The following is a 20179-nucleotide window of genomic DNA, read 5'->3' on the forward strand; positions in this document are numbered from 1 at the left end:
CAGTTCTTTGGGGCCAGAAGGGATACACTGACAAAGAACTTCTCAGACTTCAAAGGATGTCCAGAAATGCCAGATTCCTCTACTATACACTATGAAATGCCAATGGAGATTGCATGAAAAATATAAAAGGTCACTTCAGATATGACATTATCTTGGTCTTACACAGAATTCAGTAGGCTATGGTCATTGGCAGCAGCAAACATTTATTAAATTTAGTGAACGAAGACTTCATGGAAATAGAGGGAAAACACAATCCCTGCCCTTTAGGAAATGACAATCTCCAAACAATACAATATGCTTACAAAATTTGAATTTTATAGGCTCTGGATGAAAATTGTGAGACGCTGAGTAAAATTATCTGCCTATGAACAACTGTGTGTGAAACTCATTTGCCCTTTACAAAGGCAAGTTAAGAAATTTCTAGAGCAGCACTGTCTAGAAGATGGAAAGTTTCTGTGACATTGGAACTGTTCCATAAATCTGTGCCATCCAGTGAAGAAGTCACTAGCCACAAATGGCTCTTGAGCCCTTGAAGTGTGGCTGATGCAACCGAGAAGCTAAAGTTTTAATGTTATTTAAAAATTTAATTTAAGGGGAGCCTGGGTGGCTTAGTCGGTTAAGCGTCCGACTTTTGCTTAGGTCATGATCTCACGTTCGTGGGTTCGAGCCCCGCGTTGGGCTCTGTGCTGACTGCCAACTCAGAGCCTGGAGCCTGTTTCAGTCTGTTACTCCCTCTCTCTCTGACCCTCCCCTGCTCACGCTGTCTCTCTCTCTGTCTCTCCTAGAAATAATAAGTTAAAAAAAAAATTTTTTTTTAAATTTAATTTAAAGTTAAATGTCCACATGTGGCCAGTGGCTACCATATTGGACAGCACAGCTCTAGACCATGAAAAAAAACTGTGGTGGCTGCCATGTGCTAAACTAAATCTAGAAACTTCCCATTGTAGCACGCAGTTCAGATCTGATCACAGATCCTGGATGTGGTCCATGATAGGCACCGATATCTATAACAAACACAACTTTCTTTTTTCTTTTTTAATGTTTATTTACTTATTTTGAGAGAGAGTGAGCAGGGAAGGGGCAGAGAGAGAGGAAGACAGAGAATTCCAAGCAGGCCCCAAGCTCCAACCTGTCAGCATAGAGCCCAACGCAGGGCTTGGACTCACCAACTGTGAGATCATGACCAGAGCCAAAGACGGACGCTTAACCGACTGAGCCACCCAGGCGTCCCTATTTTTTTTTTTTAATTAAAAAATATCTTTTAATACTACAGTGATGTTTTGATCTTTTTCTTTCCAACCACTTTCTGCCGGCTGAAGCAATGACAATAATCTCTAAAAGCATGCTAAGTAACTATGATAGTGACTGGTCAACTTCTGGTTAATGTGATTTTTCCGGTTTTGAAAGACACAGACACCAAGTTAAGTACCTACCTGTTCCCAGCTTCTGATCACAATATCCACAAAGTAATCTTCTGATGCTCAGTATTCATTATGTTGACATGATGAATATATTCGGAGTTTTGTGATCTGCTAGTCTTGTATTTTTGGAGATAAGTTCTACTTAGCCATAGTGTAGTTCAGAACAACACTGGATTTAGATGAAGACAGAACTGACTTTAAATACTGGTTTACCATTCATTCAATAACCATGTAACTTTGGTCATGACTTTTCTGAGCTTTGATTCCCCCACCTAAAAACAGAAACGTCAGTAGAATACTTACTTCATAGTGTTGTATGAAAATAAATTAGGTTGCACCTGGGTGGCTCAGTTGGTTGGGCATCGACTTCGGCTCAGGTCATGATGTCACGGCTCATAGGTTCGAGCCCCGGGTCAGGCTCTGTGCTGACAGCTAGCTCAGAGCCTGGAGCTGGCTTCAGATTCTGTATCTCCTTCTCTCTCTGACCCTCCCCTGCTCAGAAGCTGTCTCTGTCTCTCAGAAATAAATAAAACATTAAAAAAGAAAAGAAGTCAAAAAATTAGGTCACTCAGTAGTGTAATTGGCACTAATATACCATGATAGTTATTATTGTTCTATTCTGTGCTGGAATTTTATTTAAGAATTTTGTAACTATATTAAAAAATGAAACTGGCTTCTAATGGAATCTTTAAGGAATTTTCTTTGTCAGTATTAAGAATAGCACCTACTTAGCTCACAGAATTAATGTGGAACCATGGCATAGCTCTCATTTTTCTAAAAAGAACTTTAATTTTTTATTACACATGTAGAAAAGGTAGGATATACAGAGAATCAAGTTTATGAATATTAAAATTATCTGTAATCTCACTTTCCAAAAGAAGCATTGTTAGCATTAGACTATATGCTCTTCCAGGCATTTTAAATGCATAAATGTGTGTGCATACATACCCACATATAATGCTGATACAAAGTTAGGATTAGGCTGTACATAAAATTTTGTTGAACTCAACAATATATTATGAACATCTTTTTACGTTAATAAGTAATACTCCAAAAACATCATTTTTAGTGGTGGCATTGTATTCCAAAATATAAACCTATCACACGTTGTTCAGCAAATTCCCTAATGTCGGTGGTTTATATTAGGTGGCTTCCTTTGTACATAATGCTGCCTCAGACATTCTGCTAGATATTTCTATTAGCCCACAATCCATCGTCCACCCTTTTCCACCACGCTGTTTGCTTTGAGAAGCAAGACTTTGCAAGACTGCCTCATTGGGCTTCTTCCCTCTCTGGCTTCTGATGCATTTGGTCAATGTGGGAGGGGGGTGGGGGTGGATAACACCAGCAAGAAATCAGATAATGGAAAAAAAGGAAGGTAAGGGTATTTCTTCCCTCAGCTCCCACCCTGAAAATACAGCTAGTTGGCTGTGTCCTCAAACATACGAGCTTGAACGCATGTGGTGGGAGGTTCTCTCCTCTGGCTACCCCTGTTGGGTTCTTGTAACAGCTCCTTCCCTCAGTACCTTCATGCGTAGGGTGGTTTGGTGTCCTCACCACTGCTAGCCCAAGTTATGCCACCAACCTTTGTGGGTTTCCCTCGACCCTGCCCACCTCTTCACATAGTCCTTCCTCAAATTCCCTCCATGTATTATCCACTTTAAGTATACCATCTCTTTCTTGCCAGGGCCCTAACAAATAGAAACAGCTTTGTAAGTAAATTCCTGTATACATTTTTTATTATCATATGATAAATTTCTCAAACAGGAATTGAGAGCATGTGTATTTTTAAGACCTTTTACAATATTGCCAACTTGCCTTCCAATATACCATTCCTCCAGCAGAACAGGAAAACTTCTGCCCTCAGGCCTCTTGTCCAACTGGATATTATCATTTTTTTTCATCTTTTGTTATGTTCATAAGCACCTCTCTACTATAGAGACCATCTCATCAATGAAAGTCTCTGTTGGGAGGAGATCCGGTAATGATCACTGTGGTCTATTTGCTTTAGTTGTCCCTGCATAACTTTCTTGGTGTTTTCTTCTATTACCTGTTACAAATTGGTAAGTTAGCCCATATTTGGCCTTTAAGAATTCATTAAAATTATACCTGATTTCATCCTACTCATGTGTAAGGGGGCCATCTTTCCCCCATGCTCTGTCAAAACTGGAATCATTTTTATGTCACGTCTCTCCACACAGAAACTTGTCACTCTTATGGATTTCAGAACTTGACTTATGACCAGTCTTTTTTTTTTTTAATTTTTAATGTTTCATTTATTTATAGGAGAGAGAGAGAGAGACAGCGCGAGCAGGGGAGGGTCAGAGAGAGAGGGAGTCACAGACTCTGAAACAGGCTCCAGGCTCTGAGCTGGCAGTCAGCACAGAACCCGACGCGGGGCTCGAACCCACGAACTGCGAGATCATGACCTAAGTGAAAGTCGGATGCTTAACCGACTAAGCCACCCAGGCGCCCCCAGTCTTTTTTTTTAATTAATAATTTATTTGTTTTTAAATTTACATCCAAGTTAGTTAGCATATGGTGCAACAATGATTTCAGGAGATTCCTTAATGGATGCTCCCTACCCACCCCCCTCCCACAGCCCTTCCAGCAACCCTGTTTGTTCTCTATATTTAAGAGTCTCTTATGTTTTGTCCCCCTCCCTGTTTTATATGGTTTTTCTTCCCTTCCCTTATGTTCATCTGTTTTGTATCTTAAAGTCCTCATATGAGTGACATCATATGAGATTTGTCTTTCTCCGATTAATTTCACTTAGCATGATACCTTCTAGTTCTATCCACGTAGTTGGACATGACAAGATTTCTTTTTTTTGATTGTTGAGTAACACTCCATTGTGTGTATGTATATATATATATACATACCACATCTTCTTTATCCATTCACCCATCAATGGACATTTGGGTTCTTTCCATACTTTGGCTATTGTCAATAGTGCTGTTATAAACGTTGGGGTGCAGGTGCCCCTTCAAAACAGCACTCCTGTATCCCTTGGATAAATACCTAGTAGTGCAATTGCTGAGTTGTAGGGTAGTTCTATTTTTAATTTTTTGAGGAACCTCCATACTGTTTTCCAGAGTGGCTATACCAGTTGACATTCCCAATAGCAGTGCAGAAGAGATCCTCTTTCTCCACATCCTCACCAACATCTGTTGTTGCCTGAGTTGTTAATTTTAGCCATTCTGATCAGTGTGAGGTGGTTTTGATTTGTATTTCCCTGATGATGAGTGATGTTGAGCATTTTTTCATGTATTGGTTGCCCATCTGGATGTCTTCTTTGGAGAAGTGTCTATTCATGTCTTTTGCCCATTTCTTCACTAGATGGTTTGTTTTTTGGGTGATGAGTTTGAGAAGTTCTCTATAGATTTTGGATACTAACCCTTTATCTGACATGTTGCTTGCAAATATCTTCTTCCATTCTATCGGTTGCCTTTTAGTTTTGCTGAGTCTTATGACCAGTCTCTTACTCTTGACTTATGACCAGGCTTGAGAAAAGTTACAATTTTGTAAGTTATCTAGTTCTTCTTGTAACTTCCTACATCCTGAGCTGAAGTGCATTTCCACATTTAAGTTTTTGAAAATTTATGTAAATCAATAGTATTTTTAAAAATTTTTTAAAGTTTATTTATTTATTTTGAAGGAAGGAGAAAGTGCACATGTGGGGGATGGAGGGAGAGACAGAGAAAGGGGAGAGAGAGAGAAGCCCAAGCAGGCTCCATGCTGTCAGCTTGGAGCCCAACGACAAGGTACTCAATCCCAAAAACCATCAGATCACGACCTGAGCCAAAGTCAAGAGTTGGATGTTCAATCAGCTGAGCCATCCAAGCACCCTGAATTTTTTAAAAATTTAAGTAAATCAAGAATATTTTTGTAAAAAACAAGATATAAAACCATATATTCAATAGCACATTCAATGTGCACGTACTTGGTAATGGAAGGAATTGAATTCTGCCTCTCACATTACATGGAAAACTGCTTCTATAAATATTGAGCAATGTGAATTGTTTAGTAGTGCAAAAATGTTCCCCAGATGCCATGTGTGCTTGCAGTAAATACTGTACAATCTGTGGGTATGCCCAGAGCTACTGATTAGAAGACAAAGAGGAAGGGAAATGGACACTGGAAACCACTGAGGAAGAGATTTCATTTGGCAAGAATCTAGAGTACCCATGTGATCTGAAAGGCAGGCCTTGACAAGTGGATTTGTTTTTGCTTCCCCACACGTTTCACCACAGAAGCCCTCCATGAAGTCTAAAACTACTCTTTCCAGTGATGACAGTGGTTCAACCCACAGACCTGTACAGAGTTCAGAAGCAATCATATTTTGTGTTGAGGACGTAGGGTAAGAGATGTGGAGAAGCATTTCCATGGGGCCTGAGTGGTGTAAATCATGAGCAGGGAAACCTTTTAAAGCAGAGGTCCAAGGCAGGGTCCTCTCTTGCCTGGGGGAGGGCAGTACTGATTTAACTAACCTCTGTTTTGATAATTAAACAAGGTAGTATATCTAAGGAACTTAGAACAGTAGTACACAATGGTATTATAGGTGATTATTACTTCCTTCTGAATACATTCCTGTATCCTCCCAAATTTCCACAATAAAATAATACTATATTTTCTAATAAATCTCTTGGAAAAATATTCCTAAATAAGAATAGAGAAATTCAATGATAGAGTAATACATTATTTTTAAAATAATAATGAGGGGCGCCTGGGTGGCTTAGTCGGTTAAGCGTCCGACTTTCGCTTAGGTCATGATCTCGCAGTTCATGGGTTCGAGCCCCGCGTCAGGCTCTGTGTTGACTGCCAGCTCAGAGCCTGGAGCCTGTTTCAGTCTGTGACTCCCTCTCTCTCTGACCCTCCCCTGCTCACGCTGTCTCTCTCTCTCTCCTAGAAATAAATAAAACATTAAAAAAAATTAAAAAAAAAAAGAATACAAATGGGTCCTTTAAAAAAATAAATAAATAAAATAAAATAATAATGAATATGAGGCGATGGCTGTAACTAACCTTAGTGTGGTAATCATTTCACAATTATATTCATGTATCAAATTATCACCTTATATACCTTAAACTTATACAATGTTATATGTCAATAATATCTCAATAAGGCTGGGAAAAAAATTTTTTTAAATATTAATGACATTCTGAATCAATTTCTAAAACTCATAACAGCACTTAGAATAACATGTATACTTTGAGCATACAGCAATAAAAATAAAAAGGAAATTACTACATACACATATAAAATATAAATGAATTTTATTTATGAATGTATAGATGTATATAATTATAATTAAAATTACCAAGCAGTGAAAAGAAATACATTAAAGGAACATATACCATAACTAAGTAGAGTTACTCAGAATTTCAGGAGGTCTTAATATAGTAAAACCAGTAATATAATCATATTAGGTGGTTAAATGGTAAAAATTATGTGATTATACAAAGATACCAATTCTTACTAAAAACTTCTAACAATAAATGTAATTTCCCTTATTAAATAGAGAACATTTGTTTAAAGCCAACAATAAACTTCATATTTAATGAATATCAAAATTTATATTTTAACACAATTTTATTTAACACAAAACAAAATAGAAATAGATAAGAAAAGACAAATACTTTTGCAGCTATGGTTTTATATTTGGAAGAAAAGAAAAGGCCACCTAACACTGTTAGAACAAAGATAATTCAACAAAAGACAAAAATTTTAAAAATTAATAGCATTCTAATGATAGGGATTCCCATACTGAGTAGCAATACAGATGTATTTAGCTAAGACAAAATTAATGTAATAAAGGATACATAAGGCCTAGATAAAACCAAGAACAAATTATCACGAGAGAAATCAAGGAACCCATAGGTGAGGAAGCGACTTAATTCTTTGATGGGAGGAATCAGTATCATGAGCATAAGTCTTAAACAGTTCATATTAGACCATGATGATTCCAAATGAAGCACCAAAAAGATGTTTATGTTCAATAACACATTCCTTAGGGAATGAAAAGACCTTTTGAAAATTAAAAATAGATACGTGGAGACAAAAAAGAACAATGAAGACCAATGTCATACTGATTCCATGGATTCAAACACAAAGATATGATTTAAAAATATTTTTTTAATGTTTTATTTATTTCTGAGAGAGAGAGAGACAGCGTGAGAGAGAGAGGGAGATACAGAATCTGAAACAGGCTCCAGGTTCTGAGCTGTCAGCACAGAGCCCGACATGGGGCTCAAACCCACGAACCAGGAGATCATGACCTGAGCCAAAGTTGGACGCTTAACCGACTGAGCCACCCAGGAGCCCCTAAAAAAATATTTCTTAACTGCCAAGTGTCCAAAAACAAGAAATTACGGTTTTGTTTTTGCTCAAAGCTAGGGAGTAAGAGCAGAAAGCCCTGCAAAGGAAGTGCTATGCATGAACTTAGAGAACGCTAAGAGAACCGCCTCTCTTGAGGTCAGGAAAGACTAACCTAGCATTTTAAAGAATCTGGTTTTGCCAGGTTGCCGAGGCAGGAAGAGGGAAGGATCTGCACTTAACCGGGAACATCCTTTACAAACAGAGAGTCGTAAAATAAAATGGCATATTCCAAAAACTGCAAGTAGGTCAGTACACACAATATTGGTCTGCATTTTCAAAATTCAATCAAAGGCCAATATTTAAAAACCTGAAACTTTATCATAAAATATGGATCTGGTTTCTTTCAACTAGTTGGACAACATGAACAGATTGGGCCCACATGCCCACATGGGTGCGAGAAGCAGGTACCCCACTCAGACGGGGCAACTTGCTATGACACTTCCTCTCTCCCCCCATTTCTCTTACAGCCAGCTCACATCATCCTTTTAGGTCACCTTTCTCATCCAAGAAGGCATTTGAGTTTATGACTCCTACCTTGCATTGTGGGGACCAATGAAGGTTATGGTAGAAGACAGCATGTGATTAGATCTGCATTTCAAAAGACCAACCGGGTACAAGGTGGAAGGCTTGGGGGTGGTGGGGTGGGTAGAGGGTGATATAAGGAGATCAGTGAAATCCACAAAAGCCTATTGTATGAAAAATTAAAATGGGACTGCCATCATTGAAGGAAAGCAGGGAGCCACAGAGCAGCTTCTATAAAAATACTCTCACAAGACAGAACTGGAAAACCAATGAGTCCTACATCTGTGGGATTGATGCAAGAGCTGATGACGACGGGACACAAGGCAGTGTGGCGGGGATGGAAAGAAAGGGGCAGAGAAGAATAAGAAATTGAAAGTTCTGAGGGCACCTGGGTGGCTTAGTCGGTTAAGCGTCTGACTTTCGCTTAGGTCAGGATCTTGCAGTTCGTGGGTTCGAGCCCTGCATCGGGCTCTGTGCTGACTGCCAGCTCAGAGCCTGGAGCCTGTTTCAGATTCTGTGTCTCCCTCTCTCTCTGACCCTCCCCTGCTCACGCTGTCTCTCTCTCCTACAAATAAATAAAACACTGAAAAAAAAATTTAAAAAAAAAAGAAAGAAAGAAATTGAGAGTTCTGAAGGGAAACTAATCTCCAGCACTGGGTAACAAGTCTGACACAAGGGACCAGGAGAAAGACGAGTATGAGGACCATTCGCAGGGTTTTGGTTTGTCACTAGGTGATGACACTCCAAAACAAAGAAACCAAAGGAGGAATGAGTCTGTAGGAAAGTTACTATTTAACCTAGGTTATGTTGAATTTGTGGAGCCTATGCAGGTACAGCTTCCCCTCATGTGCCCTGATAAATGACCAAGGAAAACTCATCTCCAATTCTCATATAATAACTTTCCAACAGCTGAATCATGAGCTGGAAATGAGGGTCAAGTATAATTATGTAAAATATTTTTGCAGAATGAATACTAACAGAACTAAGCTTTAAAGGGAATATTATACATTCCCTATGTATTTACTATCCATAAAATATTGTAACAGAGATTACAAAGGGCTAATAACGGCACATAAAAGCATAACTAGAAGATGTATGAAAAAAACACAATACTGTAAAAGTCCACCAAGTCTCTTAACGTACAGGATATACATTTATACTGTACACTTTCCATTAAGGACTTAAGGTGGCTCAACAAATGTAATTGAAAAATTTAAAAAAAAAAAAAGACTTTTAGATGGCTTAGAGCAAAAATACCCATAGTAAAAGGATAAAATGTAAATAATAACAAAATGTAAAAATAATTTTGTAAAAAAAAGAGCACCAGGAAAAATCAGAACTAGGAAAAAGGAAACAAGGTATGCAGAACAGAAAGGCTTTCAGAAAGACTGTTGCGGACAACCATGGTAAAAAGGTTAACCACATGACTCTTACGATCCATTAGGCGAACACACAGCAATTTCTCACTTTGAAAAGGATGTTTTTGCATACCTTCCCCAATAGAGAAGACAGCATTTCATGACAAAACATGCTTCTAAACTATACTAATTGAGCTTTATGAAAAACTCACTACCTTGTTCCTACTTCTCAAATGTTGTTATCGCAGGAAAGTTAAACTTAAGAACAAACAAAACTTTACACACTGACATCTGGGGATACCACAATAAGAAACCCAGGAGGTCTCATAATGCTGCTTCTCTGTGGTACCCCTCAATGAAACCAAGAACCAAACATCTACGTGTAACTGGATGCAGAAAGCTGGGGGAGGGGGTGGCAGGGAGAAGGGAGATAAAGTCCACATGAAATGGGTGAGGTATATAGGTTTCTAATGGTCCCTCCAGACCCACAGAAAGAATGGATACAACTTCGAGGAACAGATGAACAACATACCGTTTAAACGATACCAATGGGGCTTTGGCAAACAAATTTAATAACAAATGGAGATAGAGTGAGGTAGAAATCTTTGGTGAGCACTCAAAAGTTATAAACCCTGTGGTACTGGCTGAGGACGGATCCACAGAGTTGGATATCATATGAGCACGGGTACAACTGATCTCCTTAAGTGAAAATTGAGGAACCTCATTAAAGGCCATGCCATATCAGTGCAGAGGAGGGCCCCAGGAATTGAAGGGCAAATACAAAATGCACAAAATAAGACATACGGAAAACATACACAGAAAAATACTCACTTGGATATACTTAAAGAAAGGCAAACCAAAAGACAGTATCCTTTAGCACCTACAAGACTAAGCAAAAGAAGAAATTTAAAAACTCAATCTGGTGAGGATTTTAAAGTCCTATTAAAAATTTGTTAGAAAGAACTCAAATATCCCAGAATAAGGGGAATAGTTCAGTAAGTGATCATCTATTAGTGTATCCGTGCATCAAAATGATTATACGTGATAAAATGCGAATAGGGAAAGATGCTTATGAAACGTTAAGAAAAAACTAGAGTACAAAGTACACATATTCTATAACTACCACTACATAAACTGTGTAGATGGGTGCGTAGGAAGAGCACTGGGTGGAGCACAGAGCAAGTCAGCAGAACCCGGTCCTTTCGGAGCTCCCGCTGGCCTGGGGAAAGCTCTTGGGGACGTCGGGCAGAAAGTGCCAACTTCACAATGCGTGCTGGACCGACCCCAACCATACTCATGTCCGCCCTCTCTGCCTGCTCAATGTCCAGCCGCATCCCCGGCCACCCTCCCCACCTCCCAACCGGACGCTGTCCCCTATTCCGTCCTCTTTAATTGTATAACACCTTGTGAGGTAGGTACTACTACGACCGTGATTGAAAACTGATGAAATGAATGAACTTACAAATCAAGCTCAACAGAAGCTTTGTTTTCAGACTTGCCAGTAGGACACATCTCTTATTTCACTGATGTCCTTTAAGATTTCCCTGTGTGTGGCTTCTTGGCTGACTGAGGGGGGCCAGGAACCCGAGGACTGGCCTCCGCAGCGCCGGCAACACGCCCTCCTGGTTTCTCAAGACCCTGTGCACGCTCAGCAGAAGAAGCTGCATTCTCTAAAAAGAAGAAAAAAGAGATGAGCTTTCCTGGGACACCCCTTTTATTGCTTTCCACTTAATTTCATTGGCAGCATCGGCCCGGCTAATCAGATCTCAGACAAACGTCCTGACACTACTCTGGATTTGGAGAATTTGTGTCTTCCGGATTTATTTTACACACACACACACACACACACACACACACACACACACAGCAGAAAATCACTATTTTGTAGTTAGGAGAGACCCACTAAAGAAGACCAGAGGAAGGTGATGACAGGCCCTGTACCTGGGATAGAAGATCGTCGCCATCATTCAGGCTTCCCTAGACAGCCTCTGACACTACCTCTGACACTACCCGCTCAGGGAGTCAGCCGCTACCATCCCAACAGAAGAAAGCTCTGTTATCAAGAAGTGCCCTGGTGACTCAATCTATTGAGCAGCTGTCAGCATGGAGCCTGCTTCAGATCCACTGTTTCCCTCTCTTTCTGCCCCTCCCCCCATCTCTCTCTTGCTCTCAAAAATAAGTAAACATTTAAGGGGTGCTCGGGTGGCTCAGTCAGTTAAGCATCCAACTTCAGCTCAGGTCATGATCTCACAGTTGAGTCTGAGCCCCTCATCGGGCTCTGTACTGATGGCTCAGAGCCTGGATCCCGCTTCAGATTCTACGTCTCCCTCTCTCTCTGCTCCTCCCCCACTCATGCTCTGTCTCTCAAATATAAATAAATGTTACCAAAAAAATTTTTAATAATAAATAAATATTTTTTAAAAAGAAGGAAAAGAAAAGAAAACTCCATATCAATAGCTTGGAGACTCTGCTGATTTAGTTTTCCCATCAACAATTCTCCTAAGCCTACCACCCACTGAAACTGATTTTCAGCTATAAACAAATCTAACAGAATAAGTAGCCCAAATGCATTGTAATTAAAAGTACACCAAACCACACTTTGTAGACCCTAAAAAAAAAGATAGACAATGCAGCAACATGGGAAAATATTTATGATGCTGAATAAAGTGAAAATTTAAGAAACTAATGCATCTTTTGACCACAACTAGACAGCTCTTTGTATAGTAACAGGAAAGAAGGACGTGCAAAATAAATGGTAACAATGATTGTGGACAAAGTGAGTGGAATCATATGCAATTTATTTCTCTACGCTCTATTTTCGAAATTTTTCTGTAATATGGTTAAAATTTCTTAACAACTAAAAAAAAAACTTTCTCAAAAGTTCTCATCACAAGAAAACAAACTCTGTAGCTATGTATGATGACAGATATTACCTACACTTGCTGTGATCATTCTGCTGTGTATACGAATATCCAATCATTTTGTACATCTGAAACTAATAGAAAGCTGTATGTTTACGAACTCAGTAAAAGTAAAGAAATAAAAAGAAAACACTTTTAATTCAAATTTAACAAAGGAATCCATTCCTATGTTTTCTTTCCCTCTCTAGTCGATTGGCCCACCTCCTTCCTCTTTCTTCCTAACAAAGCTGTTAGGACAGTTTTACCTACTTCCTGGCCCCCAGCTTAGCAAGAAGATACACTATTCAAACCCTTGGGCAGATGCTATTAGCTGGCAGCGCAGAAAGTAAACTCTGTCCCTTCCTTCCTTTAGTTAGAACCATAGCTCTAGGGGCACCTGGGTGACTCACACGGTTAAGCGTCTGACTCTTGGGTTTCATCTCAGGTCATCATCTCAATGTTTCTTGAGTTCGAGCCCTGCATCAGGCTCTGTGCTGACAGTACATGCTTGGGATTCTCTCTCTATGCCCCTCCCCTGCTCATACTGTCTCTGTCTCTCTCAGAAATAAACTTTAGGGGCACCTGGGTGGCTCAGTCAGTTAAGCGTCCGACTTCGGCTCAGGTCCTAATCTCACAGCTCGTGGGATCGAGCCCTGCGTCGGGCTCTGTGCTAACAGCTAGCTCGGAACCTGGAGCCTGTTTCAGATTCTGTGTGTGTGTGTGTGTGTGTGTGTGTCTCTCTCTCTGACCCTCCCCTGCTCATGCTGTCTCTCTCTCTCAGAAATAAATAAAAACATTTAAATAAATAAATAAACAAACTTCAAAAAAAGAAAAAGAACCTCAATTCTCCATCAGAAAATACTGGTGGTCCTCCCCAAGAATAGAGCAAAATTTAACAATATGAGGGGCTATCCTCCCAGACTCACTTTCTGGTCAAAACTACGCGTTGATAGTGCTCTCTCTCTGATATTCTCACCTTGGTTCTCAAGCATCTTGTGCAGCTTCATGTGCTTGTAGGCAGAGATGATCTGAAAATTAACGACACTTGGGATACTCAGTCCTTGGTCCTGCAGCAGCTTCAGGGATGCAGCGTGAATGAGCTGATGGGACCGTTTGCATTTCTGAAGCCTGCACTCCCCTCTGACAAAGGACTTGCACACGTGAAACTTGTTGCATTTCTCCTTCATGTTGCAGTAGCCGTACAGTGCTTCCCCTTTGTTGTACAGTAAACACACCTACAACAGCAATGAGGCAACACCTGACACATTTGTTGTCACTGCCATTTAAGGCAACTGATAAGAGAAACAATTTCTTTTTTTTTTTTTTTACGATTTTATTTTTAAGTAATCTCTATACCCAACGTGGGGCTCGAACTCACAACCCTGAGACCAAGAGTCACATGCCCCACCGACTGAGCTAGCCGGGCGCCCCGAGGAAACACTTTTGAAAAAGAAGTACAATGGGACTTTGGACCATCATATATTAAAATAGAAACTACCTTAATAAAACAGTATGATACTGGTTCGAGCATGTATGGGAGATCAAGAAAAAGAGATCCTAACCCCAACCCCCAAATAAAAATAACCTATTCCTTAAAGATTTGATAGACTCAACAATAAAACTGTATGAGCCTAATATTTTCTTGTAGAAGACTTTTTAACTAATACTGTGGTTTTGTGGGGTTTAAATTTTTTTCTTTTTTTAAAAAAATATTTATTTGGGAGGGTGGGACAGAGAGAGAGGGAGAGAAAGAGTCCCAAGTAGGTTCCACGCTGTGCAGAGCCCAACTCAGAGCTCAATCTCACAAACTGAGATCATGACCTGAGCCAAAATCAAGAGTCAGTCACTTAACTGACTGAGCCACGCAGGCACCCTTAAATGTTGTATCTTAATGCTTTTGTTGTTAAAAAATAAACACTATCTGGCTTTCTGTATTTTCTTGAAACAGTTTTTTTTAATGTTTATTTTATTTATTATTTTTGAGAGAAAGAGAGAGTGAGCACGAGAGGAGCAGAGAGAGAGGGAGCGAGAGAGAGTCCCAAGCAGGCTCCACACTGTCAGTGAAGAGCCTGATGCGGGGCTTGAACCCACAAACTGTGAGATCATGACCTATGCGGAAACCAAGAGTCAGATGCTCGACTGACTGAGCCACCCAGGCGCCTGGAAACAGTTTTGATGAGCGATATTTTTTCTAGAAATGTGTCTACTTCATTGAAGGTTTCGAATGTATCAGTATCACATTGTACATATTTCCAATGTGTGTTTCTTTCAACATCACCAAGTAATTCTCAGAAGACAATGACTGGGTGACCCACGGATTTTAACTCCATCCTAATATTCCCTGGAGGTAGCGTCAGATCCCACAGGTTAAGGGCTCAGTCCCACGAGGCTGTCCCACTTCAAACGCCCATCTGCTGCTGCCTGAACTGCTATAAAGGCCCTCACCACACCCTCCTCTGGTTAATGTGCCAGAACAGCTCACAGAACCCAGATGACCAGTTTATTATAAAAGGATATAACGGGGCGCCTGGGTGGCTTAGTCGGTTAAGCATCCGACTTTCGCTTAGGTCATGATCTCACGGTTCCGTGGGTTCGAGCCCCGCGTCAGGCTCTGTGCTGACTGCCAGCTCAGAGCCTGGAGCCTGTTTCAGTCTGTGTCTCCCTCTCTCTCTGACCCTCCCCTGCTCATGCTGTCTCTCTCTCTCCTAGAAATAAAACATTAAAAAATTTAAAAAATATATATATATAAATAAATAAAAGGATATAACTCAGGCACGCGCAGGTAGAAGAGATGGCTGTGGAAAGGTAAGGGGAGAAAAGGTGTGGAGCTTCCAAACCCTCTCCTGGGCCCCCCTCTCCCAGAACCCTCATGTGCTCACCAGCCTGGACGCTCTCTGTACGTCTGTCCTTTTGGCTTCTTACGGAAGCTTCATAACATTGGCATGATCGATTCAATCACAGGCCACTGGTTTATGAACTCCACGCCTAGCCCTCTGCCCTCCCAGGAGGTGGGAGGGGTGGGGAAGGGGAGCCTGGGTGGTCTTGGCTTGGTCTCGGCTCAGGTCGTGATCTCAGTTTGTGGGGTGGAGCTCCGCGCTGACAGCGTGGAGCCTGCTTGGGACCCTCTCTCTCCCTCCCTTGTTCACACAGTCTCTCTCTCTCAAAATAAATAAATAAACTTTTAAAAAAAAGTGTTAAGAGAAGGTTACATACAATCAGGAGATTGGTTCTCCTGACAACCAGTTCCTGCCCTGAGGCTCCCTAGGGGTTTTCCAAAAATCGCGAACAACGGCCACCTTAGAGTTCTCAGCAAGACGAGATTCCAAGGGCTCTAGAAGCTCCATGTCAGGAATGCGGATGAAGACCAAACATATTTATCATTATAACCACAAGCTCACAACACGTGGTGTATGTTACTACGTACTGTGTCTTCAGGAGAGTGGTGGAAAGCGGTCAGAGGGTCAGAGGCGTTTCCGTACGAGAGATGTGAGGCACCACTCCTGACTCCTCTGTGTGCCTGTCCACGGTCCCCGCTACCTAAGTGGCCACGCCGTGTGCCACAGGATACACACCTGCAGTGCTGGGTGACAGGGGCGGGGCTGGGCTCCTGTCCTAAGGCCCACGGGCTGCTCACAAAGCTGTGCAGGCGTCGGTGTGACAAGATGAAGCTGGGCCCAGCACAGCAGGCAGAAGCCATACAGAAACCGGCTCAATAAGTTAAACAATGTAACCAACTTGAACTTCTGTAAGTCAAACAACATCGTAAAAACTAACAGGTCACTAGAAGTGTCACCGCCCCTTGTCTCTGAGAGGACTGGACCCGGCTGCTGCCGCTCTCCTCTCCCTTCCTGCCAACAGCTGCGGCTCGGGGTCCTTCTGGCAACACGCTTGGAATGCATCTGGCTTATAACCATGACTGTCCAAGTCTGGCTTCAAGGCCCGAAGAAGTGAGAGAGGAGATGGATGTCAAGGATGAAGTGGGTGGCGCGTAAGGCTGCCTCCAGGGCTGCCTTCCGTGTACAGATTCTACTGCCTTGAGGGCAGCCTTTGCCATCGGAGCCTGGGGACTTCCTTCCCTTCTCGGCCCCGAAATACCTTAGCATTAACAGGGCACCACAGTCCCGAACGATCCTCCGGTTTCCCAGCATCCTCCCTTCTCCCCACCCCCCACCCCTCTTCTGGCAACTTGAGTGTCCACGATGGCATCGGTGTGCTAGAGCGGAAAATTCTACTTTTCACTGGTGGGCTCTCATAATATTTTCTTTGGGGTTCCAACTATTTTGTTTTTAAAAAGTCTTCGTGTGTGGCTAAACAGGTATAATACGCTAATTTCGCCATGAGAGCAGTTCTAATAGGCGCTTCTTAAACGCTTGGAACTAAATCACTTCAGAGCAATTACAATTGGTATCTAAAGCCCCAAGAAAGTAAATGGGGGGGGGAACCCTTTCAACAAACGTGGCCACAAAAAGGGACTTGTATCGTTACAGACATCTTACAGGGGCGCCTGGGTGGTTCAGTTGGTTAAATGTCTGACTCTTGACTGGGGCTCAGGTCATGACCTCATAGTTTCATGAGTTTAAGCTCTGAGTTGGGCTCTGCACTAAAAGCATGGAGCCTGCTTGGGATCCTCTCTCTCTCTCTCTCTCTCTCTCTCACTCCCTCCCTCCCTCCCTCTCTGTCTCTCTCTCTGCATCTCCTCCACTTATGTGCTCCCCCACTAATAAATAAACTTTTTTAAAAAATGACATCTGGGGTGCCTGGATGGCTCAGTCAGTTAAGTGTCTGACTTTGGCTCAGGTCATGATTTCATGGTTCATGAGTTCAAGCCCCACGTCTGGCTCTGCAGACAGCTCAGAGCCTGGAGCTGCTTCAGATTCTTTGTCTCCCTCTCTCTCTGCCCCTACCCACTCTGCTCTGCCTCTCTCTCTCTCTCAAAAATAAATAATAAAACATTTTTTTTAAATATTTTATTTATTTTTGAGAGAGAGAGAGAGATAGCATGAGCAGGGGAGGGTCAGAGAGAGAGGGAGACACAGAATCTGAAGCAGGCTCCAGGCTCTGAACTAGCTGTCAGCACAGAGCCTGATGCGGGGCTCGAACCCACGAACCGTGAGATCATGACCTGAGCTGAAGTTGGATGCTTAACCGACTGAGCCACCCAGGCACCCCTAATAAAACATTTTTTAAATTTTTAAAAAATAACATCTTATAAATTAGCAGGAAAACAAATGCCTCAATAGAAAAATAAGCAAAAGCATAAACAGGCAATTCACAAAACCCAGGCTTTATAGACAGACATAAATTCCAATCTGCTATAAACTATGTGACTTTGAGCAAGTTAATATAGTTAGTGTTTCCTCACCTATAAAATGGGGACAGGTCATTAATGAGCTAAGATATTTGAATCACTTAGCATTCGGTAAGCAATCAAAAACCTAGTAGCCAGGAGTGCCTGGGTGGCTCAGGTGGTTAAACCTACAATTCTTGGTTTCAGCTCAGGTCATGAGCTTATGGAGTTTGTGAGTCTGAGATCTCTCAAACACCAAAGAGCTGGGATTCTCCATCTCCCCCTCTCTCTCTGCACTCTCCCACTTGCTATCTCTCTCTCAAAAAAAAATTAAAATAAAATAAACTAGTAGTCGCTTTCTTTATTTCCTTACCACACATGTCCGTCACTCCTTGTGGATCAAAGCCTGGTAAATTCACAGGAGACTGCATAAAGGTCAGCACTGCACCATAACCTCCACCCATCTATCTGTCCTCTGCGACCCGACTTTTGATGTCTCCCCTGACATCTTTCATCGAGCATTCGGTATGAGGATGAATTCTTGGTAACTCACCTCTGGTAAAAGGCATGGGTCATTTTGCAAAAGCAGGATCCGAAGCTGGGCCTCATTGAGGCCAAAAAGCCCATGGTTTTTCAGAACTTGGATGTTAACAGGTGTGTGGATATCATGGGAAAGGGTACAGGTAGACCTAGGAAAACAGAGAACTCTGGATCAGAGGCGCAGGTGAAGGAGCCGGTCCGCCCAATTCCTGGCCTACAGCCGCTTTCGACTCACATGTGAAGCTCAACAACTTCCCATGAATCCATAGATACTACAGCCTAGTAAGTAAGCACTGACAATAAGAAAGTTGAGTTGAAGCAACTCTCCTACCAAGGTCACTTTGGCCTTAAAGCCAAAGGCACCCCTCCACCAGTGGCCAGCCTTGGCGAGGATGCCTTCTGTTGTTCTGAAGGTGACTGACTGCACTTGCCTTCTCCACCCCCAAACGGCTGCCCACCCCCTCACAGTCCACACCAACGTTAGGAGGAAAGTGTGCCCCCCGCCCCGCTTTGGGGAGCCGGCTGTAAAGGAAGGAAGACCAGAGGCAGGAAGCAGCCTCAAAACACCGCCCTCAGTTTCCTGGGGGTCATTCCAGATCGGGCTTTCTAAACCTGGTGGGCACAGTCACTTGGGTAAAACTTTTTTTTTTTAATGTTTTATTTATTTCTGAGAGAGAGAGACAGCGTGAGCAGAGGAGGGTCAGAGAGAGAGGGAGTCACAGACTGAAACAGGCTCCAGGCTCTGAGCTGGCAGTCAGCACAGAGCCCAATGCGGGGCTCGAACCCACGAACCGTGAGATCATGACCTAAGCGAAAGTCGGACGCTTAACCGACTGAGCCACCCAGGCGCCCCCCCCCTTTTTTTTTTTTCACTTGGGTAAAACTTTGAGGTTACGTGGAAAGGGGAAGGGCATTGAGTCCGTCAACTTCACGGATCCCCAAAAGCCCCCCAGTAGGGCCACTGGAGTAAACGAACTCAAAAGTCCCAACCCGGGTTTCCCTCGGCAGCGGTGTGGACGATTCCGCGGGCAGGGGCTGGAATCTGGGGGGCGAGCAGCAGTGAAGACACCGCGATCGAGACGACTTCCGGCCTCCCTCCGCACAGGAGCTGGAAGCGCGGGGAGCCCCCTCCCCCACCACGCGGGGGCCCCTTCCCGGGGCTTCCCTGCCGCCCCCCGACGGCAGAGGGAGGGGGCGGGGCGCACCCCCGAACGAGCGATCCCTCCGCTCCTTTGCCGGGGGCCCCGCTGCCCCGCCGCCCGCCTCACCAGCAGTCGCGGTTCGGGCACTTGCCCAGCATGTGGCGGCGGCAGAGGTGCAGCTGGTCGCAGGCCTGGCACTCGCCGCGCTGGTAGCGGGCGCAGAGGCGCGCGGAGGACACGGCCACCACCCGCCAGGCGCAGGGGCCGCCGCCGCCGCCCGCGCCGCCCGCGCCGGCCGCCACCTCGGCCTCGGCGTCCCAGAGGCCCTCGCTCATCTCCACCTCCTGCAGCAGGAAGCGGTCGGGCCCGGCCTGGCGCAGCACGTCCCGGAGCCGGGCGTCCGAGAGCTCCACGTGGCCGCGCAGGTCTGGCAGGAACATGCGGCCGCCGTTGGCGCACAGCACCTTGGTGAGGAAGGAGCACACCGTGGGCTCCGCCATGGCCGCGGCCGAGCTCGGAAACCCGAGGCGGGCAGACTCCTCCCAGTCACGTCCACGACTCGGCCCGAGCTCCCGGGGCCGGGCCGGGGGTGGGGGGAGGGCGCGCCGCGGCGGCGGAGTTGGGGGGGGGG

The 20179-nt window shown here is 43.4% G+C and overlaps 1 protein-coding gene across 2 annotated transcripts; it reads right to left on the reverse strand.

Annotated features, from left to right (window-relative positions):
• Positions 1–8872: 8872 nt before the first annotated feature.
• ZC3HAV1L (zinc finger CCCH-type containing, antiviral 1 like) lies at positions 8873–20063 on the reverse strand. Of its 2 annotated transcripts, XR_005528689.1 has the most exons (5): positions 19675–20063; positions 18420–18555; positions 13556–13814; positions 11142–11349; positions 8873–10567 (listed from the first exon to the last, which is right to left on the reverse strand). XR_005528689.1 is itself a non-coding variant. In XM_039233995.1 (4 exons), exons 1-4 carry the CDS (start codon positions 20046–20048, stop codon positions 11213–11215), a joined length of 906 nt encoding a protein of 301 aa, XP_039089926.1. In that variant the 5' UTR covers positions 20049–20063; the 3' UTR covers positions 8873–11212. The 2 variants fall into 2 exon arrangements, 1 of the variants encoding a protein (XP_039089926.1); XM_039233995.1 differs by having other exon boundaries at positions 8873–11349.
• Between the last annotated feature and the right edge of the window lie 116 nt (positions 20064–20179).

This window comes from Hyaena hyaena, unplaced genomic scaffold, assembly GCF_003009895.1.
Source record: "Hyaena hyaena isolate Hyena2069 unplaced genomic scaffold, ASM300989v1 scaffold_82, whole genome shotgun sequence".
Classification (NCBI taxonomy): domain Eukaryota; kingdom Metazoa; phylum Chordata; class Mammalia; order Carnivora; family Hyaenidae; genus Hyaena; species Hyaena hyaena.

Excerpts from the sequence above, each read along its gene's own strand:
- ZC3HAV1L (XM_039233995.1), bottom strand. The coding sequence starts at position 20,048 with ATGGCGGAGCCCACGGTGTGCTCCTTCCTCACCAAGGTGCTGTGCGCC. Across the intron at positions 18,556-19,674 it reads TGCCCGAACCGCGACTGCTG|GTCTACCTGTACCCTTTCCC; the intron begins GTGAGGCGGGCG and ends CTGTTTTCCTAG. Across the intron at positions 13,815-18,419 it reads ACCCATGCCTTTTACCAGAG|GTGTGTTTACTGTACAACAA; the intron begins GTGAGTTACCAA and ends TTGCTGTTGTAG.